At 42.5% G+C, this 12,154-nt stretch overlaps 1 protein-coding gene across 2 annotated transcripts in view; it reads left to right on the forward strand.

Annotated features, from left to right (window-relative positions):
- Positions 1-12,154, forward strand: part of PheRS-m (Phenylalanyl-tRNA synthetase, mitochondrial) — a 60,946-nt gene that overhangs the window by 36,748 nt on the left and 12,044 nt on the right. For both annotated transcript variants that reach the window (XM_068378513.1, XM_068378514.1), the window contains exon 7: positions 493-653. In XM_068378513.1, the coding sequence (XP_068234614.1) occupies positions 493-653 (161 nt within the window). The remainder of the gene's footprint in view (positions 1-492; positions 654-12,154) is intronic.

The following is a 12,154-nucleotide window of genomic DNA, read 5'->3' on the forward strand; positions in this document are numbered from 1 at the left end:
AAATAGGTAAATATGGTGTCACTACTTCGTGGATTTTCACCTATCGCGGCCGCGTCTGGAACCTATCTACCGCGATAAACGAGGGTTCACTGTAGTTGATTATAGCAAGGTGACTTCAATAATAACATGCCAATATCATTAGCTAATTAATTTAATCAGCTAAGTTTTGATAGTGATGTGCTTCATAAGCTCCTGACTTCTCTGGCTTTTTTCGTTGAATATCAGTATTCCAGGGAGTCCTCTCTTAAAGGCAGTAATTCAGAAAATCATTGTATTCTTAGTAATCAAATGGCACATCATGCCAAACTATCTTCTTGCAATAAAATTGTCATTATCATTATATATTTGCTTAGTGTCAGTGGTTACAAGAAAGATATTTGTACGGCAATTACTTTATCCTCTGATGTGGTCACTTTACTCTCAAGTATTATGCAACCATAAATTATCTGCATTGTTGTGAAAACAAAACCTTCAGCCTTATTTCTTCTACAGGCAGTTCCGGACACAAGGTTGGTTGGGCTTTTGGACTTGGATTGGAAAGATGGGCCATGAAATTTTATGAAATACCAGACATAAGGGTATTCTGGTCCAAGGATTCGGGGATATTATCACAGTTTCATTATGATGATCCCTCGACGAGAATCAAATTTAAGGTCAGTACATATTACCATTATTGCGATGTAACTTCTGTGCTGATATACAATACCGGTACATATATTGTAAATATTCAATCTATGGTCAGTAGCTCTCTTGTGCTACAGTAACCAGATTTTCAAGATTTTATACTTACATTATATACTTTCTTTCTGGGCTCGAACCTGTGCCGCCCAGTGAATAAGCTCCATTTAGCACTTATTCCTAGGTAATTTACTGCTAAATATACCAGAGAAAAAATGTAAAGGAGTGCTAGGTTAACTAGCTCGCTCACCTATTGGTGTCGGTATAAAATTGGGCGTATAATCCAGAGGTCCCGCACTATTTAGATTCATCCACGACAGAAACCCCAATAGAGGAGAGCCGTTCAACCTCACTCGGTACTACTAACACTGCATCCGCTCAGAACCCAACTCCTTTTAGCACGTCTTGTGTTGTAACCCGCTTTTTTGTTGTGCTCTCGTTTTTCCACTTATTTTCATTGGATTATGGCTTCTTCGTCGGTTTCCCTGGAGACACCGTCTAAGTTAAGTACCAAGCTTGGTTTTGCTGTGTTTTGAGCAACCTAGATCGTTTAATATTTGAATTATAGGAGTTTATTCTCTTCGTTCATATCGATCTTGCTTGATTCCACTTACAGTTGGTACTCCTGTTTTGAGAGCTTTTAGTTTCACTCGCGGTGTTACTATATGTATTATTTTTATTATTAAATTTTATTTGTTATTGTGGATATTCATTATTTAGCGTTTAGAACCCTCGTGGTTCACTTTTTGGGCCGATATCATTTACGTATCGTTATGGCTGCCGACCTTCGTTGCTAGGCGGCAATGTTATTTTTTAAGCCATCAGGTGTCTTTTGTGATTTAATTATTATGTTGCATGCCTTGCCCAAAAATTTTTATGTGTTTATTTTATATTATCAACGCTATTACTATTATAATGAATATTGTGCTATTACTCCGTTTGATCTGTCTGGTTGGGGATCGTCAGTTGGTAGCCCTGCTGCTCCGTATCACGTGATCCTCCCCCATGCTCCCCCTCTCGCTAGGTGGGCGGCTAGGCTTCTCTCCCCCCCTCCCCTAGGGGACCGTTGCCTTCCCTCATTTTAGAGGGGGTAGTTCAGTGTTTATGGACTTTGTCCTCCGGGTGTCCCGGCGGGTTCGTCTCTGTCTAGTCTGGTTGGCCACCGGTCAACAGAGTTGGATCCCGGTGCACCCTATTTTATATTCACTTATCACACTGGTTTATGTTATATGAAACCCTCTGGGTTCGGTTGGCGGTTCTTATCTACAGTTCCGTCCCCCTATTAATTTATAACAGTTCCTATGATTATATATAATGATTATATGACAGATCACTATCCCGGAGTTCCTATACGAATTGGTTTTGGATACTTTTATTTCCCGGCCCGGGGCTTAGCCTCGCCCCGGGAAATCAGACACCATGTGTCTTAATTTCTTGTTGTTGCATCCTTTTTTATGCTCCCGGCTCGACCGGAATGGATGGCTATTCTTTAGTCTTAAGCTAGACTTATGTTTAGGCCCGGGTCCTCCGGACCCGCCCCTACTTAAGAATATTACAGTTAAGCCCTAATCTTTTGTTAGGCTTATGTTAGGCCCGGGTCCTCCGGACCCGCCCCTACTTAAGAGAATTACAGTTTCTCATATACTATTCTTTTTATAGATGGTTCATTGTCAGACGACGGCCTGTGCAGCTGTTCTACATCAGCCCTGCGGCCATACCGTCTGTCGGTCTCACGCCCTCTGCGGAGTGCAGCTGGAGGATGTCGTGGTATGGCACCCGGATAACTGTGTGGTCTGTTTTGACCTCGTTACCACCCTTGGATCTGACTCGGTGAGTCCCGTTGGCTATGTTGCCTTCTTATTTATCTTACCTTTTTTGGCATACATACACTATTTAGTAAGATATCTATGGTCTTGAAGGACCACTGGGAATCTTCCCTTTTTAATTCCCACTATTATTTCAGGCATCCCCGGAGCAAAAGTCTGCGGCTCGGGCCACACTGAAAGTGTGGGTTGGTGGTTTTGCCCGGAACGTGAAGTCCAAGCGGCCGTACGTCCTCTCCGAGGACTACTGTTCCTTGATTTACCCCAACGCCAAGTCTTCAGCCGCTGTGGCTAGGCATGTTGCAGCTCCCATCATTGCCCACATTGATGCCACCATAGCGGGGTTCATTGATCCAGAGCAGGATCCGTCGGACGCCCCCGGGGATCTAGAAGACAATGTTGCCTCCATGAACCTTGACGTGGAACCCATGTTATTGGATGATCCAGATACAGGTAGGGTGGTAAGTGAGGCAGGTGTTTCCGGCGCTGAGATTCCTATCCTCAGCCCCTCTCTTTCTTCTTCATCTGATCGCTCTTCCTTTCATGGTTTTTCTGGGGACCGTGATTCGTCCCAACGATCACACTCGGTTCCCCCCAAGAATAAGTCTAGAACCTTACCTAAAGCTCATAAGCCTCATAAGGCTTCTCATGGTTCTAAGCAGAATACAAACCTGTCATCTAAGGCTTCTGGCTCCTCCTCTAAGTCTCGCGACCCGGGAGTTCATTCCGCCACTCCGGCTGCTAGCCCGGGCCTTTCCGAATCAGCCATGCTTCGCATCGTGTCGGAGATGCAGGCCAAGTTGGTATCAGAGATGCAGTCTAAGATGGACACGATGTTCTCTAACATCGGTCAGAGACTTGGGGCATTAGAGCAAGGTGCTCCGGAGCGAGTCCAAAGCTCTCTCATCCCGGATGCCTCTAAGCTCCCGCCGTTTGCCAAGAATAACCCTTGGCGTATGGCTCTTCATTCCCCGTTCTCAGACGGAATGTTAACTTTGGAGGGTCTTGGCACTCGTCCCCTAGAGGACTTTGAATTCTTTCCTCCTGGTCTGGCATTTCCATTTCATGGTTATGCCAGGCTTACCGAGGAAGCTTTGGTTCGGTTAGACAAGGTCCCCAAAGAGACAGTCATCTTTCCTAAAGAGCAAGCCCAATCTGTGTGGGCCAGATTCCTGAATGACATCGGCTGCAACACCATGTTGACGCCTTATAAGAGCTCCTTCACAATGTTCTTAATGGACAAAAACACCGTGACTCCATGTGTCAATAAGGTAGCAGAGCTTGCCTTCCAATATGCTCTGGAGGAGAAGCCCTTGCCTCCCATCCGAGAGGTGGATCCAATCTCCCTCCTTCTTCCTTCAGGCATTGAGTGTTGGGACAACGTCCATACCACTTTTACCTCTGGCAAGCTAGCAGCAGACTGTGCTTCAGTAATGTTTAGTGAGCGGCTTCCCCGTCTCCCGGAATCCCTCATTAAACAGGAGTATGATTCCCGCCTACGCGTTGGCCGTACTCTGAACTTGGCCACTTCCACGGAGTCGATAGCCTTGACTTACGATACTGAGAGTATTTTTAAGTCTCTTAACAAGGCTATGTTGCAGTCATTATACTATGACCTGTATGACTTCGCTACTGCTAAACGCAGGTGTCGCAAACATGTCCTGGCAGAGGCGACTATTAGGCATGAACCTAATAAGCTTATCCGGTCCTCCTGTTGGGGTCCAAATCTCTTCCCTGAGGTTCTTGTAGAGGAAGTCTTGACGGAGGCCACTAGAGTCAACCAGAGCCTTAAAGCCCGTTGGGGTTTGACTCCTAAACGTAAATATGACCCTGCAAATTACCAAGCCCGGGGTAGGAAGAAGCTCCGTCCATATACCTCCACCCAGTTCAGGCAACAGCAGAGTGGTTCGTCCTATTTCCGGCTGCCTCTTCCCCCATCTCCTGTTGCCCCTGCACAGCCTTCCACCTCTCAGGCTCCTTCGGACGACTATGTCACCGTTCTGCTCCCTAAGAGCCAGCTTTCCGGTGCCTCCGCCACTTCTCCTGCCTTTAACCAGTCTTATGAGGCTCATAGCTCTTCCCAGAGTTATGGTAGAGGTAGAGGCTACCACCGTGGTTCTAACCAGAACAAAGGCAGGGGAAAAGCCTTTCGCAGGGGAAAGAACTTCCGAGGCGGACGTGGAGGCAACTCCTCAAACCAATACTGAGGTGCAGCAGGTAGGGGGGGAGGCTCTATGCCTTCCGCAACAAATGGAGGTTCAGTCCCTGGGCTTTCAGTATCATCTCCAAGGGACTGGGGTGGAGTTGGATTCAAGGACCTCCTCCTCCGAACAAATTCCATCAACATTCCACTCCGGACCTGGTCGAATTTGTCCAGGATCTTTTACAAAAGAACGCCATACAAGAAACGAAACACCTGAAGTTTCAAGGTCGGCTGTTCAGTGTCCCGAAGAAGGATTCAGACAAAAGAAGAGTGATTCTAGACCTATCCCTTCTCAACTTGTCCATTCAATGCGACAAGTTTCGAATGCTTACCGTCTCGCAGGTGCGGACCTTACTTCCCCGTGGTGCCGTCACCACCTCTATCGATCTTACAGACGCCTATTATCACGTCCCGATAGCGAGACACTTCCGTCCGTATCTAGGCTTTCGCTTAGGGGACAAAAGTTACTCCTTCAAGGTGATGCCTTTCGGGCTCAACATCGCCCCAAGGATCTTCACAAAGTTAGCAGAAGTCGCTGTTCAGGAACTCAGAAATCAAGGGATTCAAGTAGTAGCCTATCTGGACGACTGGCTCATTTGGTCAGACACCTCCCAAAATTGCCTAAAAGCCACTCACAAAGTCATCCATTATCTTCAATCTCTAGGCTTCCAGATCAACTTCAAGAAGTCCCGTCTTCTTCCAAAATCGAAGTTCCAATGGCTCGGCCTGCAATGGGATCTTATATCTCATACTCTGTGTCTTCCCAAACCCAAGAGGTTAGAGATTGCAAGGAACACCAAACGCTTTCTCAAAGACAAAGTAAGTTCCAGACGACTCCAAGAGAGGATTCTGGGGTCCCTTCAGTTTGCCTCAGTGACGGATCTTCTTCTGAAGGCAAAATTGAAAGATATCAATCGTGTCTGGCGTTCGAGGGCGAACCGGAAGCTCTGGGACAGGAAAGTCCGCCTTCCTCCCATTCTACGGGAAAGACTTCTTCCTTGGACAAGAGCAAACAGTCTGTCAAAGTCAGTTCCCCTTCGATTTCCGCCTCCGAAGTTAATCATTCACACGGACGCATCCTTATCAGGTTGGGGCGGCTATTCTCAGCTCAGGAAAGTTCAAGGTCTTTGGTCCCCCTTGTTCCGCCAATTTCACATCAATGTGCTGGAGGCCATGGCAGTTCTTCTAACCCTGAAACGTCTCGCTCTACCCAAGAGACAACACCTTCGTCTGGTCCTCGACAGCGAAGTGGTGGTCCGCTGCCTCAACAGAGGCGGGTCAAAGTCAGGGCCTCTGAACCATGTTCTAGTAGCCATATTCTCCCTAGCAGCCTTGAACCGTTGGCATCTTTCAGCTGTCCACCTGGCGGGAGTCCGGAATGTAGTGGCAGACGCCCTGTCACGGACCTCCCCTCTAGAATCGGAATGGTCACTCGATCTAAAGTCATTTCGGTGGATTCTCTCTCAGGTTCCCGGTCTCCAAGTGGACCTCTTCGCCACGGAGTCCAACCACAAATTGAGAGTATATGTGGCTCCCAATCTAGACCCTCAGGATTACGCCACAGACGCCATGTCTCAGGATTGGGACATCTGGGAAAAGATTTATCTCTTTCCCCCGGTGAATCTTTTGCTGAAAGTTCTAGACAAGCTGAGATCCTTCAAGGGACAAGTAGCCTTGGTCGCACCCAACTGGCCCAAGAGCAACTGGTATCCTCTCCTGCGAGAGTTGAGACTATACCCTCACCCGATACCCAATCCGGTTCTGTCTCAGATAGTACAAACACGCGTTGTGTACGCTTCCTCAAACATTCAGAGCGCCCTAACTTTATGGACTTTATGAAGTTTGCGGCCATGCATGGTGCCAATATTGATCCTCAAAACACCCTGTTCCTAGAATCGGATAAACGGGATTCCACCATCCGCCAGTATGACTCTGCAGTTAAAAAGTTGGCAAAATTTTTGATAGACTCAGACGTGAACTGTATGAACTTGAACCTTACAGTCACTTTCTTTAGATCTTTATTAGAATCAGGTCTGGCAGCCAATACTATCACCACTATTAAATCTGCTTTGAAAAAGATCTTCCTAGTGGGTTTTAACATAGACTTAACCGACTCTTTGTTAGCTTCAATTCCGAAAGCCTGTGCCAGACTGAAACCAGTTATTCGTCCTACCCCGGTGACCTGGTTCCTTAATGATGTACTCAAATTGGCTTCTGATACCCTTAACAGTTCTTGCGATTACATTCCCCTTCTCAGGAAAACACTTTTCCTGGTGAGCTTGGCTTCCGGGGCAAGAATTTCTGAACTGGCAGCCTTGTCGAGAGACCCGGGTCATATTGAGTTCCTGCCTTCGGGAGAGGTCCTTCTTTCACCTAACAAATTCTTTTTGGCTAAGAACGAAGACCCTCAGAACAGATGGTCCTCCTGGAAAATTGTTCCCCTCACGCAAGACCCGTCTCTGTGCCCTGTTACTACTCTTAGGTCTTATTTATCCCGGACCTCCTCTAACTCCTCGGGGCCTCTATTCGTTAGAGAACAAGGCGGTACCATTACTATTAAAGGGATCAGGCAACAAATTTTGTATTTTATTAAACAAGCTAGCCCTGACTCTTTTCCTCTTGCACATGATATCAGAGCGGTTGCTACTTCGGTGAACTTTTTTCACCACATGAATTTTACGGACCTTTCCAGGTATACAGGGTGGAAATCACCGTCAGTGTTCAAGAAACACTACCTTAAACATTTGGAAGCCCTAAAATTTTCTACAGTAGCTGCAGGGAGCGTAGTTACTTCCAGGTAACTCACAGGTTAATGCCTTGTCTCTTTATCTCTCCCTCTTACCTGCCTCATTTATACCCTATTGTATTCGTTGGTCTCGCACCTGAATACTGTTATTATATTTGTAAATTTTTAAAACTCCTGAGTATCTGTATATATTATCACTCACGGCATTATTATACCTACCTTATTTGTCAATTGTCTACCAAGTGGAATTATGTTCATATTTAAGATACCCTTATAATTGTTTTTTGGTACTCATCTCTGATTAAAGCATCCTGTATTTCCCTTATGCTTATGTTTTTTCCTTTATTTTGCAAGTTTGGTGACATTTCTCTTGTATAGATTCACTGGGCGGCACAGGTTCGAGCCCAGAAAAGGGATTTTGACGTAGGAAAAATCTATTTCTGGGCGAGGGACCTGTGCCGCCCAGTGAACCCTCCCAGCTCCTCTCCCTTGGAGTCCCCAAACTTTGGGTGCTAAGGAGTTGGGTTCTGAGCGGATGCAGTGTTAGTAGTACCGAGTGAGGTTGAACGGCTCTCCTCTATTGGGGTTTCTGTCGTGGATGAATCTAAATAGTGCGGGACCTCTGGATTATACGCCCAATTTTATACCGACACCAATAGGTGAGCGAGCTAGTTAACCTAGCACTCCTTTACATTTTTTCTCTGGTATATTTAGCAGTAAATTACCTAGGAATAAGTGCTAAATGGAGCTTATTCACTGGGCGGCACAGGTCCCTCGCCCAGAAATAGATTTTTCCTACGTCAAAATCCCTTTTTTAGTTTATTGCTGATCCAAAATTGATAAATTGAAGTGGGTTTTAGTTGATAGATATTATGATTATAATTTATTGTGTATAAATCAGGCTTTTGATGAATCATACCTGAGTCCCATTGCTAATAATCTCTAAGCACAATCTTTGTGACCTTATAAACAAAAACAAAAGTTCTTTCTCTCTCTCCCCCTATATCCCACCCCTCCGGGTGGCTGGCTGAGGCCCGATCTACTTATAAGTAGGAAGATACTGTGCTTGCTGATCCCCAGGAGCAAGCAAAATTGGTGTTTTATATAATTTCTGTCGTGCTGGAGAATGCTGGACCTACTAGGAGTTCCCCATTTCATTGTTGTGATTAGACTTTGGTTAAAAAATCGATCAAGTTAGTGACATGATCTTTACCTTCAATGTTTGGAATGTTCTGTTTATTCCGAGAAGCTTATTGGAGAGTGTGTCAAGTTAGTTACTAAAAGAATTCATGATAGTGTTATTAGTGTGAGTTAAGGAGTGTAGTTCAGGGGAAAATTCAGTTCTGAGCCTATCCTTTATCTCGTATTGTGATTTTTAGTAGATAGGTAGAGATTAATGAGAAATTAGATGTCAATTGGAAATTGATGGTTTTAAATCACAATTTGCTATGTTTATGGAATATTTCAGGCATTCTGTTGTTTATGATTCCGCTTTTGATGTTCGTTAACCAATACCACATCTCTTTCTTTGCTCGTACTGACTACTAGAGTGCTTACTAGCCAATTCTATTTTACATTATACCCTAGAGTAACTTATTTGGATGAAGTTCTTTCGATAATTAGTCTATTATTGATCCTTAAGTCTCATAATCTAAGTGCAATAGAGAGTTGAATCCTTTCATACTAGCTTTGGTTCTGTCTGTTTCCCTCCCTTTGTCTGAAGGCAAAGGGATTTGTCACATGGGTTACAGTATCATCTATAGTGCCAGCTATGTCCTACTGGACGACTGATTCATGTATATCACAATCGGACTTCATAATAGAAGACTGGTTCAGGACTGCATGCATATTATTTCTGAACAAAGTGGTCATGCTCAACCTTTGTGCTCTGTAATTGATAGTGAGGATTACTTTACTAACCCTCTCTTCTCAAATGAACGAGCTGACTCCATTACAAACCATTTCTTGTGTTAAGGGCATAAAAGTTTCCGGGCCAATTTTTCTCACGCTAATAGAGATTCACTCATTTTTTTGCTTAAATTGAAGAGGTATAGTTAAGGGTTTAATTTTAGTCTAGTACAAGTCAGGCTTTTGTATTTTTGTAAGAATGTGTCCTAGAGGCAGTTCTTTTACCTATGTTCTTGCCTGCAACCTATTTATAATTGGGTAGCATTTAGAAAAACTAGTTCTCTGTTGTAAGATAAGTTAAATCTAATTTCCTCAAATCTTACTGGGAAAGGGAGGTTCAGATTTTTGCTTTGGTCTTACTGTTTTGTTACTGCAGTAATTTGTTTTGTATTTAACAAAAAGTTGATAATGTTACTTGATGCTTAGCATAACACATGTAGTAATTAATGTCTGTTATCCAAAGGGTAAAACCTGTGTTTACATGTCAGGAATGTTCTTATCAAGACCGAGTAGAGAATCATAATTTTTCATCTGGTTTGATAATTTCTTTTGTTTGATTTCTATCATAATATTTTATTTTTTAAGATAATATAATTAAGTAGCATTGTACTTAAAAGATATGCATGTATATTTTTAAGGATAAAAATGACAACCCCATTTTCCCTTTAATAGATCAGGTGAATTTTTTTTTTTTATAAAGTGAATGGTATTCCATAACATCTTGTCCCCATTTCACTTTACTTATGAACTGTTTATCAAACAAACATCTAGACAGATTATACTGGGTCAAGAAATATGAAAGTGTACTGTAGTGGTGTTTTTGGCCATTTCGGAATTTTCGATAAAAACTAAATGAAATGTGGGACAGCAAGTTCGATTGTGTTAACAATCAGAAGTGTAAATAAGGTAGGATACCTAAATATTTTGGTTAAAAAGTAATTTTCTCCAATTGGTAGTTGGAGGATGAATGGCGAAGATAGAAAACATTTATATTTAAAAAAAATGATTTTCCTTTTGAAAGAATAATTCAGATCAGATGTTTATTACATTGTTTTATAGACTACCGAGTCCAGTCGTTGAAATGCAGGTTAGTACAGTGGAAATTTGAATCAAGGGTTGAAATTTCTGTGAACCTCCCTTAATGTTCATATTGTCCTGACTTTCAAAGCTTTGATATTGCTGTTAACCCCCAAAATAATAATTTCCAGTTTTCTTCCCTTCAATATGCCACCTCTGATGCCTACCAAGGCAATATCTGGTGGTTATAATGGTAATCCAGTTCAGTCTCTTCGTCGCATATTCCGACTGGCATGTTTTACACAAATAGTTTCCAAAAGATTTTGGGAACCATAGATTTTCTATTATTTCTATGATCATTCCTTGTTATTCATATTGATTTTTTCTCCAGAATCTCGGTTTATTGACATTTACCCTCAAAATTTATTTAAATTTTTACCATTTTCTTTCCTTTCATAAGATACATGGCTCTGGTAAAGTAATGAAACAATCTACTGGTTAATGACAAGCATCATCAGCGGTTATTACAATATTATTATTATTACTAGCTGAGCTAAAACATTAGTTGGAAAAGCAGGATGCTATTAGCCCAAGGATTCCAACAGGGAAAACAGCCTAGATAGGAAAGGAAATAAGGAAACAGATAGAATAGTCTGAGAGTACCCTTAAGCAAGAGAACTGTCCCAAAACAGTGGAAGACCCAGGTACAGAGGCTATGGCACTACCCATAGTAGTGCCATATTTCCCTTTAATAATATTTGATGCCTAACTGCATAATAGATTACAGGCATTTTAGTTTAGATAACTACAGTTAAGAAAACAAGACTATTTCACATTTGGTAAAATATCTATAATGTTTTAACTTTAATTCTTTCTTCTTTTCTGTTTGCTTTCATATGTTACTTTATAGTGCAAACTGTATTGAGTTCAGACTTGTGTTGGGTCTCTTGGAACCAATTAATGACGTAGTGTAGGGTATTACTATACTGTTGACAAACATTTTTGAATTGTTATCTACTGAAACAATGTGTAACCAATAAGATGTTTTTTATATGAATTATGTTATTTTTATTAGTAAAATAAATTTTTGAATATACTTACCCGATAATCATGTAGCTGTCAACTCCGTTGCCCGACAGAATTCTATGGAGGGATACGCCAGCTATCACAATACTAGAAGGGGGTGTACTTACCAGCGCCACCTGTGGCCAGGTACTAAAGTACTTCTTGTTGACACCTCCTCAATTATTCCTCGGTCCACTGGTTCTCTATGGGGAGGAAGGGAGGGTCGATTAAATCATGATTATCGGGTAAGTATATTCAAAAATTTATTTTACTAATAAAAATAACATTTTTCAATATTAAACTTACCCGATAATCATGTAGCTGATTCACACCCAGGGGGGTGGGTGAAAACCAGTGTACAAGATTAAAGGATAGCTAAGTATCCCATATTTCATATAACAGTTATCTCAAATAACAATGAAATAATAAGTACCTGGTAAGGAAGTCGAATTGAACCGTTACTCTGCCTCTTTTTTAAGTTCGTCTTCCTTACTGAGCGCAGCGTTCCTCTTGGATGCTGAATCAACCCAAAGGTGCTAAAGTATATAGGGTTGCAACCCCTACTAAAGGACCTCTACAAAACCTCTAACCCAGGCGCTTCTCAAGAATGAATAGACCACCCGCCAAATCAAAAGGATGCGGAAGGCTTCTTAGCCTACCGTAACAACCATAAAAACAACAATAAAAGCATTCAAGAGAAAGGTTAAAAAAGGT

This window comes from Palaemon carinicauda, chromosome 8 (assembly GCF_036898095.1).
Source record: "Palaemon carinicauda isolate YSFRI2023 chromosome 8, ASM3689809v2, whole genome shotgun sequence".
NCBI classification, from domain to species: domain Eukaryota; kingdom Metazoa; phylum Arthropoda; class Malacostraca; order Decapoda; family Palaemonidae; genus Palaemon; species Palaemon carinicauda.